This window comes from Apus apus, chromosome 1 (genome assembly GCF_020740795.1).
Source record: "Apus apus isolate bApuApu2 chromosome 1, bApuApu2.pri.cur, whole genome shotgun sequence".
Classification (NCBI taxonomy): domain Eukaryota; kingdom Metazoa; phylum Chordata; class Aves; order Apodiformes; family Apodidae; genus Apus; species Apus apus.
In genome coordinates this window covers 114167698-114182677 of record NC_067282.1, presented here as the reverse complement: position 1 = coordinate 114182677, position 14980 = coordinate 114167698, and the positions used below count along the sequence as shown (strand labels likewise).

Sequence of the window (14980 nt, the reverse complement as noted above, 5' to 3'; positions counted from 1 at the left end):
CACACAAAAAACAACCCTACTATTTTGGCTGCTAGAGCATGCCCTGAAGTTCCACATCTACACATTTCTTGAATACCTCCAAGGATGGTGACTCCACCACCTCCATGGGCAGGCCGTTCCAGTGCCTAATCACTCTTTCAGTAAAGAAATTCTTCCTAATGTCCAGTTTAAACCTCCCCTGCCACAAGTTCAGACCATTTCCTCTGGTCCTGTCATTATTCACTTGGGAGAAGAGGCCAACACCCACCTCCCTACAACCTCCTTTCAAGGTAGTTGTAGAGAGCAATGAGGTCTCCCCTCAGCCTCCTCTTCTCCAGGCTGAACATCCCTAGTTCCCTCAGCTGCTCCTTGTATGACTTGTTCTCTAGACCCTTCACCAGCTTGGTAGCTCTCCTCTGGACCTGCTCCAGCACCTCCGTGTCCTTCTTGTAGTGAGGGGCCCAGAACTGCACGCAGTACTCGAGGTGTGGCTTCACCAGTGCTGAGTTCAGGGGCATGATCACCTCCCTACTCCTGCTGGCCATGCAGGATGTGGTGCAGGCCTGATACAAGCCAGGATGCTGTTGGCCTTGGCCACCTGGGCACACTGCTGGCTCATGTTAAGCCAGCTGTCCACCAGCACCCCCAGGTCCTTTTCTGCTGGGAAGCTCTCCAGCCACTCTTCTTCAAGCCTGTAGCATTGCCTGGGGTTTTTGTGACTGAAATGCAGGACTCGGCACTTGGCGTTATTGAACCTCATACAACTGGCCTTGGCCCATCAATCCAGCCTGTCCGTGTCTCTCAGCAGAGCCTCCCTGCCCTCAAGCAGATCAACACTGCCCCCCCAATTTAGTGTCATCTGCAAACTTTCTGAGGGTGCACTCAATCCCCTCAGCCAGATCATTCATTGATAAAGATACTGAAGAAGACTGGCCCCTGAGGGACACCACTGGTGACCGGCCACCAACTAGATTTTACCTCATTTACCACAACTCTCTGGGCCCAGCCACCCAGCCAGTTTTTTAGCAGTTTTTATATTGGCAACCTCTTGAGAAAATACAATTTTCTGTGTTCCCTTAAAAATTGCCTGGAAAGAATCCTCCTCCTAGACTTGGAGAAGTCAGATTCCACCTGCTGCTAAAACAACATTGTTCTATGGGTAGGTGTAATCAGAAGACATCTGCCCACAGTAGCATGGCTTCCAGCCTGGTTCAATCTATTGTACCTCTCAGTTAGAAGCTACTGAGTCATGGAAGCGCTCCCTGATGTTTGTGTGCTGTGGTGATGCCTTTGGAAACAGAGGAGGCAGAGCTCCACACACCATGGCTCTTGCTGGAGGAGTTCTCTGGTGCAGAGGAGATGGACTCCTTGGGCTTTTAGCTTGTATGTTCGTGTTTGCATAGCCCCTGCTCCTGTGACAAAAATAGCCTTGGGGAAAGGCATAATCTTCTTAAAGCCTCTCTCCCCCTGTTCCTCTGCCTTGTTCCATGGGTGTAAATGAATACTGAGTTTGATCCTAGCTTAGCAAGGTTCCTCTAGCCCCCTCAGGTAGGTTGGCATCATTGGAGGACCTGGAGACACTGTGGGGAGCTGTCTGAGAACAGGGGAGGATGAGGCAACACAGGGTTAAGGTGGTCTGCTGTGTCCCACCAAGGTCCTTCCAGAAGTTGTCTCCATTGGAAGTAAATCTAGGCAGATATCTAGGGCAAACTGTTCTTTTCCACAGCAGCTGTGGCTCATGATAAAAGTCTGGAGAAGTGAAATTTGGAGCTTTCCTAGATGAATATAACTACTATAGAACAGGTTTTATGTAAAAAAAATGTACATACATCTCAAATGAAAATGTTCCTTCTGAAATAATTCAAAGTGTACTACAATAGAGTAACTTTGCAAACACATTGTTATTACTGCCTTAATCTTCATAATAATGAAGACATTCCGATGCAGAATAATGTTTCTTTAGCCTAGGTGCTAGAATTTGAAGATGAGTTCCACTTTCCTTAGCTTTAAGTAGGCCATTTGAAGTAATATGTTACATTTTGCAGTTAGTTTTTGACCCATTGATTTCCATTCCTTACTTCAAAAATGTAGTGTGAAGCATACTGCAAATCATGGCATCACGCTCCGTAACTGTGAAATTCAGACCTTTCTCATCAATGGCAAAACTCAAAGCAAAATAGAGGATCCTGAAATAGCAGAGAACAAAGCACTTCAAAACAAGAGTTTCAGAATTTGGTGTTTGGTGTGAGCGAAACAGAGATAAATTATAGTTAAGAGAAAGATTTTTCTTAATTGCATTCCCTGTAAATGATATTATGTCTTATATGTCAATTCCTAATTCATTCATCTTTACTAGGAGAGTTACCTAGTATTCCTCTAGTATGCAACATTACTAAAAGCTTTTACATTAGCTTGAACGATTTTCCATTCTCCATTCTTAAGAGCCAGTACAGGTACTTTTATTTTTATATATATATATATATATATATATATATATATATATATATATATATATATATATATATATATATGTTCTCTTTATTCATATGGTATATTTGCTGTAGAATGCATACAGAGGACAGAGAGCTCACTTTTTCCATATGGCTCAGATACTAGGAGTCTCCTCATGTCCTTCATCTGCCCTCTCAACCCTTCCTGTCTTCCAGTTAGATAGAAAGCAAGAGAAAGTGATTTCCAGCTGCAAATTCAGAGATTTAAGTCAATGGCTGGCATTGTAGCTGAATGTTAATGCTTCATGTAGCCTGAGATGCATGATACTTAGTAATACAACTTTAACCTTTAAAATGTGCTGGAATTTGATTCTCAAACCATCTGTATTCTCTCATTGTTACAGCCTGAGTAGCTGTAAGGCGTAAGGAGAATGGAAAAATATAATCATCACGTGTGGTACAGGGAGGGACAGAGAGGTGAATCACTGGAATTCCCATTGCACTTCTCAGATTTTAGGCTTTCTCTCAACATTTGATTTTAATGTCAGGAAATTCAAGAAACATGATGATCTTTTATTGTGGTGGTGGTAGTAGCTAGGCAGATGGCAAAGCACCCAGAATGTTTGCAGCTGTTGTCCAAGCATGGAGTTGTGGATGTTTCATCTTCAGTGACTCTTAGAAGAGTATGTAGACTTAAAAGAGAAGTAATTCAGTTGTGCTTAAGTGAATATGAAAGGTAATAAAATATCTGCAATATATACTATTTCTTTTTTCCTTAGTCACATTCTGAAAGTGTTGGTTTTTTAGCTTTTTGTTTAAAAAAAGCTCTAGTTAGTCTAGGATGAATCTTGCCTACACTGGCACTTGGACAGGCTTAATCCAAGAATAACGAAGAGTTGAAAAACATTTTTAAGAGAAGGTGATTTTCTTTTTTAAAGGCAACTCTCTAGGTAGCTGGGCCACAGGATGCACGGGTGGTAGTAATTTATGTTGCTTGAAAACACAAATTAGTGGGTTGACAGTAATGGAAGAGGTCCACTGGGCATGGAGTTGCTATCCCAGGGTTGCAGTTTAACCCATAGCTAACAACCATGGGCTTTTCTGTCTACTTGTATGCCTAGATTAGTATAGCAGTGACAGACTGCATAGATGTGGATAGCATAGTTGTGACTGTGAGATTATTGAAATAAATTAAATTTCTTACAATGCATTTTCAACTTCCCAAAAATGTGGTAGGTAGAATTGAAAAACAAATAGAGGGAATCCTGTTGTTAGCCAAAACAGAATGGAGGTTGTATTTTTTTAAAAACAATAAGCTATGAACTCTTCAAGAATAGCAATGGAGTCTAATGAGGTATAATTGTGGAGATTCCAAAAAATGCAGCCTACAGGCTTTAAAAATTAACCGGAAATTTTTAGAAATATGAACATTGTAAATAAAGTTTGTTTCATGATGGAATAAATAGTTTCTGGAGTTTAACTTTGGGACATGTTTGATTGAAATGAAAATTATTGTGGCAAATTCCTTAAAGTAGTAATATATCTTCATTATATTTATATAATATATATTATAGTATATTATAATCTAATAAATTATATAAAATATGTTTTATATATTATGTAGCATATATATTATATAATATCTTCATTAACAACATTGATGGTGGCATTGAGAGCACCCTAAGCAAGTTTGCTGATGACACCAAGCTGGGTGGTGCGGTCGATATGCCAGAGGGATGGGATGCCATCCAGAGAGACCTGGAGAAGCTAGAGAAGTGGGCCCAGGTGAACCTCATGAGGTTCCACAAGGCCAGGTGCAGGGTCCTGTGCCTGGGCTGAGGTAACCCAAGATATGAATACAGGCTGGGGGAGGTCACACACTTGAGAGCAGCCCTTCTAGGGGTACTAGTGGATCAAAATCTGGACATGAGCTGCCAATGTGCAATTGCAGCCCAGAAGGCCAACTCCATCCTGGGCTGTATCAAAAGAAGTGTAGCCAGCAGATCAAGGGAGATGATTCTGCCCCTCTACTCTGCCCTGGTGAGACCTCACCTAGAATACTGCATCCAGCTCTGGTGCCCACAGCACAAGAAAGATGTAGACCTGTTGGAATGTGTCCAGACAAGGGCCATGAAAATGATCGAGGGCTGGAGTACCTCTCTTATGAGGACAGGCTGAGGGAGTTGGGGTTGTTCAGCCTGAAGAAGAGAAGGTTCCAGGAGGACCTCATAGTGTCCTTCCAGTACCTGAAGGAAAGTGGGGGAGGGTCTGTTTACAGGGGCTTGCAGTGAGAGGACAAGGGTTAATGGTTTTAAGCTGAAAGAAGAGGTGTTTAGGTTAGAGATCAGGCATAAATTCTTCAGTGTAAGGGTGGTGAGACACAGTCTGCCCGAAGATGTTGTGGGTGCTCCATCCCTAGAGGTGTTTGAGGGCAGGTTGGATGGGGCTCTGAGCAGCCTGTTCTAGTGGGAGGTTTCCCTGCCCATGCAGGGGAGTTGGAACTTGATGATCTTTAAGGTCCCTTCCAACTCAAAAAATTCTGTGATTCTGTGACATAAAAGGGATAAAATTATGTTGGTTTGTGGCAGAATGTTTAATTTTCACCGCATGTAGTTCCTCATTAGCTTTTTTTAACTCTCTAACTTAATTTTATTTCTGTTACTCCAAGCACAGACAAGCAAACAGGCCCTTCAGTCCCTCCTTTTGAAAAGTCTACCTATATGCTTTTAGTGTAATGATACAAATGTCTAATAAGAGGAGTAAAAATTGAAGCTTAACATATTTTTATTGGGGCTTATTTGACCAGACCTTGCCTCTTGCCTGACTGAGGGCTTTGGTTGAAGTAGAATTTTCAATCCCAATTGGCCTTCAGAGATGTGTTGTCTTCATCAAATATAGCCTGACTTCCCAAACCAATTTTCTGACTGGGTCTTCAGTCTCTATTTTCTTGGCTTTTTGTTTTAAGTTGCCTATCAGTGGTGTGAATATGCATATAAGTTGACACCATGTAAGACCAATATAGTGTGATTTATTTTAGTTAGTTCTGCTAAACAGATCGGACATGCCGATATCAGTTACACGTAAGTAAGCCAGGCAATAAAGCACATAAACAATTAGTTGTATTTGAAGCTAGTAAAACTAGCATAAAATCAACTCTATCTCAATAAAATGGCAGTTGACCTATTTTTTTATTAATACTGCCCTCAGCAGCCATCTGGCCAACAATTTGATACAAGAGGTATTGACCCTTCTTCTTCCACTTTTCCCTTACTTTTCCCCAGTTATCCCCCACCCCCAACTGCCCCTCAGCAGTCAAAATATACACTTGTCATTTGTCTAGACCACTTGATCACATCAAGGTTTCTAATATTTTTTTATCTTTATCCTGTAAATCATTTGGGTTTTCTTAGAGCTGCTTATATGTTTTCCATTTACTACTTTCATCCTAAAGAGCTGTTTAATTTAAAGAAAAACCTTTATTTAACAATCTTGTGAAAACAAAAAGAAATCTAACAGGGGTATTCACCAAATATTAGTCTTTTTCCACCCATTTAAAAATTATGAGTTATAGAAGAAATGGGGACTAAATTTGATCCTATTTTTTGTTTCAAAAAGACTGCTGTCTTCAGATAAATTTGGCATTAAGTGTTCAAGAGCTAGATGGTAAATTGACTTGCATTTGTAAAGTAGGTGAAGGAAAGTCATGGTCTGCAGATGCTGAACTGATAGGATTAATCAAATGTTCTTTCATTCTTGCTGGAGAGAATCATTATTGCAGCATGCAGGTGTCTCTGATGAAGCAAATATTAAATAGTATAAACTGTAAAGTTAATTCAATTTCTTAGATTGGAAAAAAAACTTTTTTTTTAATATCCATTGGTATTTTGGTATTTTATTAATCTCTGTAATTCTCTGCTATGTGATTGTAATAAACATTTTCCTACATTTTGCTATATTACTACAATTTTCTCTATTTAAAAAAGCTGGTTATCTGTAGTGAATAAAAATGTTAATCTTTACTTGATTTTACTTTTTTTTTTCTTTTCATAGAAGCTGCAAAGAATCAATCCTCCTTACTGTTGTTCAACCTTACCCTGTAAGTATCATCAGCGTTTTCTGAATTAGTTTCCTAGCAACATAGCAGCTTTTTTTCCTGCCTATATTCTGTCTCTACCATATTTGTGCAATAAAAAGAAATAAGTGAGATAAGGGCTGTGACTCTTAAACGTGATGTTTTAGACTGCGGTACTGCATCCTGCCCTTAAAGACTGCATTAGCAAGTTAAATAATAACAGTATCTTTAAATTCATACCAGAAGATAACTAGAGCAGGACGCTGAGTTCTTCTTCAATTTCTGATCTTTGCAGCTCCTGGTTTTCTGTTGATTCTGCCTCAGTCCCACAGAGTTAAGCTGCTATATCAAACCAGCTGTATTTTATGCAAGGGAAGGCCCTGAATCCATGTCCAGCTCAAGTTGTGTGAAGGTGAGGGGAGAGAACAGAGGGACAGGCACTGGCTTGAGGCTGACTTGAAGGAACTGGTAGAATCACAGAATCACAGAATCTTACAGTGGTTTGGGTTGGAAGGGACCTTAAAGATCGTCTAGTTCCAACCTCCCTGCATGGGCAGGAGCACCTCCCACTAAATCAGTTTGCTCAAAAGCCTGTCCAACCTGGCCTTGGACACTGCCAGGGAGGGGCACCCGCAACTTCCCTGGGCAACCAGTTCCAGTGTCTCACCACCCTCACACTGAAGAATTTCTTCCTAATATCTAAAAATTTAGATAGAAACTGCATATAATTAGAAAATGCAGCCCGACTCGGAGCTGGCTGATGTGACATGATTTTATACGTTGCTTAGCAGTTAGTGGGAATGGGTTCATGACCTGTCAGTTCAAACCCATCTCCCATGAAAAAGGAGAGAAGCCAAGCAGGGGGACAAAGGACATCTCTCTTCCCAGATATATGTGCAGAGCCACGTGTACTTTGCGGGCTGCTGAGAGGCCCTTCAGCTCCCTGTTGGCTAGCCTGGTACACAGCAGTTTTGATTAACAGGAGATAATTGCATCCTTTTCACCCAAGATGAGATGAGATAGATTTGACACAAAGATGTGAAAACAAGTTTATCTGATGAAGCTACCAAAATACAAATCTTGGAAATGCAACTTGGCCAGCACTGCGTGGATTTCTGCTACTCATTAGCCTTTCTGGCTAGTTTAGAAGTGGCTATGTACTTTTGATGGTCCTGTACCCTTTTTAGAAGCTGGTCTGCAAAGCAACTAAATAATGGAGGAAAAGCACACATTCTGCAGCAAAACCAGGCAGGTGCTGCTGTGCTGCAGTAGGAGCACTGGCAGGAGGGTTAGCTGGGATGTAGTCAACATTAGCCACCTTAAGTGAAAATGCAGGCAGTCTGACTAAATAAAGAAACCTAACTGCCTTTAAAGCTTGCTGGATTACAGCCAGTGGTTTTGATCACAGTGAATATATATATATCATGGGAGAAGACAAATCCTCAACTGCGTGCCTTATTTCATCTGTTAACCAGCTTCATCCTTTTCTTTAAATGTCAGGTGAACATAGAGCATGTTCTTCAGTGCATGTTTGAGTAACCCTTAAAAACAGACAGTAAAGTGTAGTATCACATGTCTGTGAGGTGGTGTGGCCTGTTACCACTGCGATACTGGTATGAGAGCAAGCCTGTGTGTACTGAAAATAAGGGAAGCTGAAACCCAAATGACCTGTGCACTCTATGTTAAATGGGAGACTTTACAGCACAGGTAACATCCTCCTCCAGCCTTTGACATGGAGAAGAAGGAAATTAATGACCTGCTGTCTTCCCAGTTCTTTGTGTCCAAGTCCTGTTTGAGAGCTGACAAGGCAGAATCTTCTCCTCTCATTACATTGCACCAAAAGATAATCAGTAACTGAACTACCTCTAGATGTCACTGAGCTAAGAATGGCACTAAAACACTTTGCTGTTCTGACAGCCATTTGGACTGATGTGGCCATCTTACACATGTATTTGTGTTGCCCCACTCTGACATGTCTGTCAGAGTCCCTCAGTTTTACCTTAGCAGGCAAGTCACACATGTTTTTGGGGGTGCTGGACATTTTATCTCACTGTCCAGACCAGAGTCTTATTGATTCATAGCATCCTTCCCATATCACTTTCAAGCCCAAGTTTTCCTCCAGTGGAAATGAAGGGGAATAGGGAGCAGGTGGGATGCTGCCAGTGTGTGCATCTAAATTTGAGTCCTGAAGCAGAGGAGGATCCCTAAGTTTATGCAAACCCAGGGCTGTGAAGTCTTCTGGGGATGCCTGAGTCACCTAGAGCATCTAGCCCATGCTAGCCTTCGTGCTGCCATAACATCACTGTCAGTAGTGCCTAAGCCTGTTGGGTGCCATCCCTCTTAGATCTGCCATTCTCTGTGTTGCTGCACTCTGGTTGTGTACCTGTTCTGGTCTTCAGGGCAGGGCATCCCCTGGCAAATACATTGTCTTACAGTTTGAAAACAATATTTAAGTCTTTAAAAATGATGATGCACCTGTGTTTTCCCCTTTAATTTTACCTCCTCCATTTTTCCTTCTACTATTTTGCAAAAAAACCTGGAAAGATTAAGTACAACTCAGACAAAGGAAAAGAGCTTTTAAATAAAGACCGAACTTCTTCCCTATTCTTGGCAGAAATAGACATATACAAACATTTTACCGATCTCTCTTCTTGATGGTGAACCTTTTTGCTTCTATCATTGCATAAAAATGATCTGTCAAAATGGATTACAAGAGTGCTGTTTCTTAATTGTTTTTATTTTCACTATTTAGAGTGTGTTTTGGTTTTATGCTTTCAAGTAGCCATCCTTTATGGTTGCAGCTGAAAGTAGTATAGATTTATCGTGCTCTGTAGTTCACTTAGTACTTTTTGAAAGCTTTTGCAGATCATTTTTGCTTAAGAGCGTTCAGTTTTGCTTAATGCTTAAATTCCTTAAAATTTAATTTTAATGATGACCAAACCAAAGCATTTGGCTCTCTTTTTCTATCAATCTACTAATCTCTGCTAGGTTCATATCACCACTGCTCATAAAGCGATCACTGAAGAGCTGAAGTTGAAGTGGTTCAAAATTTTGATTTCTGGAAGTATGGCATTTGATTATCATTTCTGACCATTTTATTCTGTAAATGGACTATCATTCTGATTGTTGCCTTATTAAGTTTAAACCATTACTCAAAAAAAATAACTTGCCTGATTTGATGTCTGTTCAGATTTCATGTGGAGAGAGCATTTGATAGGTTGCTTTCATGATTAATCTCTTAAGCTCTTTGGATGTAGTCCAGGCCCAACTGAGATCTATGGCAATTTTGCTGTGCATGAGTTCTGCAATGGGAAAAGGATAAGATATTTTCCTGTTTTGAAAGACATGCTTGTTGTAACACAGTTAAATGTCTGAAACACAATGTTTACAGAAAAACTATAAGTAACACTTATTTATGGATCATAATGATCGTAGCAACAATCTTACCGAGAGTCTTATGGTATTTTTCATGCTGCTTTTCCTTCTGGAATCATGTAACAGAAGCAACCACCATATCTAGGCTTGTGGTTGTAAAGAAGTATATAAAAAAACCCAGGTTTTTCACAAAGACTTCAAAATCTAAAATGAAAAAGGCTACCAAGGTGCAGTTTTAGAAATAATTTGGAAGTCAGATATGAACACTTTGAACAAGATGTTTTTTGACTGCTTGAAGTTGGTGTCGAAATGATGGATTTTTTTATTTGAATGTGTACATTTTTTACAGTCATCCTGAGAACCTCTTCTACTGCATAACTTCCACATCAACTTTTTGGTATGGTCAGTTCCATATGTCGCTTTAATCTTATACAGCAGAGTATCCTGGTGTGGTTAATGGCAAGCTTGCCATCAGTGTATTGCCTCCTGGAAGTGCTAGCTGGTCTAGAGCCAATGTCCAACGACTCTTTGCTGTTTTAAACAGGCTCCTCTCACATTAGAGTGGTGCTGAACAGCCTTTCTTCTTTCATCTGTGTGTGGTGCATGTCTCAGGAGCAGTGCCACTCCTGGCCTTTCTTCCTGGCAGCCTCCTCTTAGGCTATATGGATCTTTCTGGAGTGGAGTTGTACAAAATACAGAATCTTCTCAGCAGTGAATACTGTGAGGAAATTCAGCATGAACTTCCATGTTAATTGTTTCAGCAAAGTGGAAAAGAGATCCTATACCCTTCACCCTGCCCATCTTTTCTCCGTGTAGTTCTTCCTCACCCAGCTCTGCCTCAGTTGCCGTTAGGTCTCTTCTCCCTTTGCATTATCCCTTTCTCCCATCTCAGTTGCATGATAATTCATAGTCTTTCGTCTATTGTATTTTGCCTGGGTTTGTTTGGGGTGAAGGTTTCTTTCTTTCCCAAAGGTCCCCATCCTTGCAGAGCTGTAGGGCTGAAAGCAGTGCAGCATGGCTGGCTTTTTTGTACTTCTCTGCACTTGATTACGAGCAGTCACTTCTGCATGAGAGGTAATAATGAATGGAAAGAAATAATCCCGTTAATGGAAAGGAGTGAACTTTGGAGAGGCTGAATCCCAGAAGGCCAGTGCAGGGGATTTTATGGAACTTCTCCACATTTCATAAACATGGAAATTGATGGCACAGGCCCATCTAGTCAAGAGATTAGCTGCAGTGTCTCCATGTTCCACAAAGTCTGAAGCTGACCTGTGGTTTCATTCATGTTTTTTGGGACAATCAAAGTAAACTGTGCTGTCATTTTCTATAGATAGAATGGATTGGATTTTCTCAATGTCTGCATTACAGTAAGATTTGGCTGTTCCCCATTTTACAGGTACATCTTATACATGTATGGGACTAATGATCAGACTGTGATTACTATTTCAAAATAGTAAAATATATATAATGCAAATAGTGAAATATAATTGTCTGTGATAGGTCACCAACTTTTAAGAGAGAACCCAAATCTGACCACTATTTCAGCAATTAAATTTGTGCCAAGTGTTCAACAAAGAAATACTCTTGATGATCTGTCAGTGCCCTGTGAGTACAACAAATTACTTCATGGTAAAACTTTCTCCACATTTATTGCTTCTGTTCCCCTATCTGCTCTTCTACAGTGCTCTTCTAAGCCAGTGGAGTTGTTTCAGCCTTGCTCACAGCTATAAATGGCAGTATTTATTTTGCCTTTGGGCATTATGTACTATTCCACTTAATAATTTTAATTCTTCCTCTTATTCACGTTTTATTTGCTAGCTAAATTTTGTCTCATATAATTGCCTTTAGTGATAGACCAAAAAAAAGTCAACACATTTTTGTGGTCATGCCATTTTTTCTTATTTCCTAACAAATATAATATTTCATATTAAACTAATGACTAGTATTAATTCATAAAATTGACTGCTTATATACAGTTCATGGCTATTTAAAACTTTAGTGTTTCTCTCAGTTTTTGGCATACATTGTCACAAAGTGGATTTTCTTTTCACCTTGTGGCTGTCCCATACTGCTGCCTTGTTTCATTTTTTAAAGTAGCTCAGTTCTATACTGTCCTCTTCTAAATCCTTCTTTTTCTTGAGCATGAGCAAATCTTTTATTGTTGCAGCACTTCTACTGGCAAGAACACTCAAAGGGGCTTTGGAAGCCAATAAACAACATTTCATTCAGAATCTCCCCTGAATTACAGTTTACCTGCAAAAGCGGACAAAGTATTGGACATTCTTATTTTAATCTAAGAACAGTTTCCCTCAAAATGAAGGATATTTTTTCTAAGAGCTATCTGAAAATGACCTGTTATAATGCCACTGACAAAAAAAAAAAAAAAAAAAAAAAAAAAAATTCTGATTTTGAAAAGTCCTGAAAATGAGAAAAATAACTCTTGTTATTTTTCTTCCTCTTGTTGTAGCAATTTCTCGTGTTTTGACCCTGCTGATGGGATGCCCATTGGTTGCAGTCCCTAGTAAGGAGGTTTCAAAAGAGCATCTCAGTCTTTACTATCATTTCCTCCAAGCAAAGTGCTTCATTTCTCTTGTTAGCAGTTTATCCAGGCTGATTTTTTACTGGTATCTGTGTAAACAACTAATTTCTGATAAATTTGAGCTTTTAATAGGAAATGGTGCTTAGGTCACACAACGTGAAGTTTGTGGGGTTTTGCAGTATTTTGACTCTTTGTTAAAATGTGTACCCTAATTTTGCAAAAGTCACTCTAATTAAGCTGTTTTTATCTTTGACAATGCAAATACTTTACTTGCAGTGATAAATGTTCTGCATTAGTATAAACACCTCCTGGGGAAGGTCATTAACTGAGGATAATGGCCTTCCATTTGGCTAAAAGACAGAGTATCAGAAACAAATGATCCTGGCACTCTGAGGATCGTTAATTGATAGCATTTTTACCTACAAACTTCAAGAGATTAAAATAGAATAGAGCAGCACATCATCTGGCTGATGCTTTGTTCGACGAGCAAATCTCAACAATCAAACCCAACTGTTTTCCTGGGTATTTGCCACACTCTTGGAACGGTTCCTTTTTCAAAGAGAAAATGTCAAGTGCCAAGTTGATGCAGAGGTAGAAACAATGAGATTGTGTAATTAGACACAGAAGCTGTGCTGTTACTCAAACCTTTAAACAGCAGAGAATGTTCCCCCAAATACCTGGTGCAGCTGTTCTAGTTTTTGTTACACCCCCAGTTTATAGTTTGAAGCTTTTTAGAAAGCCATCTGCTTTCAGGCTCATCCAGAGTATCTGGCAAGGGGCCAGAGTCCTGACCACATTGCCACAGTAGAAGTGGGAAGGGAGGGAAGCCCTGTGTTTTGTGGCAGACCGTGGTGTGCTTCCCTCACTGTGCAATATGTGTATTAAACCCCAGGTCTCAGAGGGGTTATTGGGAGCTTGTATATATTCAAATCTTTCAGTTGTGTGGGACTCCCCTATCACATTTTTGCAATAACATAATGTAAGTGTTTATGCCCCCCACAAGTGACTTTTGAGATTGTAGGGAGGTTGTAGAGAGTGACAGAGCCGCGTAGTGGTTTGCCAGATTTGCTGTATGGGAATAAACTTGCCAGAATCTGAAAGAAAATCTGGCAGTCTGCCTGTAAAGAGAAGCCAGATTGGTGACTCATCTGCAATAAGAGCAAACAACTGTAAAAAGTCTCTTCCAGCAAGAAGAGTAAGTGAAACTTTTCCCTTCGCCCTTGCAAGGGAGAGCCAGCATCCTACTCCTGGCAGTGGGAATCAACAGGTTGCAGTCCTTTACTTGGTTGCCATGTAGACTATCCCCCTTACACACTGCAGAAAAGGACTACATGGAGTGGAGGAGAACTAGAAAGGCATGTGTAGAATTGTTATGTTAATCATTAATTATGTTACATTAATCATGTGTCTATATAGGAATTAATCTCTAGAGTACAATAAGTAAACATGCTTCTTTGTGTTTCCATGTAGTCTCTTTTTGCTGAAGGAGTGCTTTGGGTCCCCCACCCTGAGACATTGACTTTAAAATAACAAAAACAAAAACAAAAACCCAACTTTTTTGTTTTATTTCATTCTTTTTGGTGATTTTTTCAAATCTTTGGGGGGACTTGCAGTTTTCATCACTGGCTTTGGGAGCTGAGCTTGGTTTGGTCATGGGATTGATTTTTCTGTCATTTACTATAACTGATTTAAAAGGTGCATGGTCATAGCTTCTAGAGAACAGGTAAGAAAGAATGAACTGAAAAGTGAAGAAGTATTCATTTTTGTCTCTTGTGTGTATTTGGTGCTCCAGGAGTTATCAGATGGCTTTGATATTTCCTGTGAGAATGTGACATCATTCATTCCTTGTTCACTGGTTGATTCTTAGCCTGTGGTAATAGTTACCACATTTTCAATGGGGTAATAAATCAGGGACCTACAGAAGTGAGCTAAAGACTTCTTTCTGTCAGTTTCTACTAACAAAGCTTCTGTATTTAAAAAACAAAGGAAACCAAAACAAACCCAATAAAAAAACACAAAAAAACCACCCCAAAACAAATAACGCACCATCAACATTTTAAGCAGTTTCAGCAGAGGTTGGGGTGACAAGAGCACGTGGACTTGGACTACTCCATCACTCCAGCAGATTATTAGTTGAGTAAGATGTTAAGTGATGGTGATAAGATTTTCTGTGTTTACAATGACTGTCATGCCACATTGATAATAGCAGGTTACTCCAGGAACCTCATCACTGGTACCTGCACTAATTTCTCAGTCAAAGAAACATGAGTTAGTCTTTTCAGTATCCAAAACCAATAAGGCTACTTCTCAGAATTTTGAATAAGAGTCTGGAAATCTTAATTCACATTTTACTGAAACTAATGGACCAAAAGCTGGCCTGAATAAGCCCCATGGTTTTCAGCTAAGGCCAGGATTTCTTTCTTTGCCTATTGCCATGGTTATGGAGTTGGACAGAGCCAGAAGCTCTGTGTTTGTAACTGACCTGAGAATAAAACTACCTTGCTTCTGCTCCTTAAAGTGGAAATCCCATTGACTGTGAATATTTAATTTGTTACTAAAAACGGG

The 14980-nt window shown here is 40.0% G+C and overlaps 1 protein-coding gene across 4 annotated transcripts in view; it reads left to right on the top strand.

Annotated features, from left to right (window-relative positions):
• Positions 1 to 14980, top strand: part of FRMPD4 (FERM and PDZ domain containing 4) — a 314233-nt gene that overhangs the window by 276697 nt on the left and 22556 nt on the right. For all 4 annotated transcript variants that reach the window (XM_051608839.1, XM_051608841.1, XM_051608840.1 and 1 more), the window contains one exon: positions 6480 to 6525. In XM_051608839.1, the coding sequence (XP_051464799.1) occupies positions 6480 to 6525 (46 nt within the window). The remainder of the gene's footprint in view (positions 1 to 6479; positions 6526 to 14980) is intronic.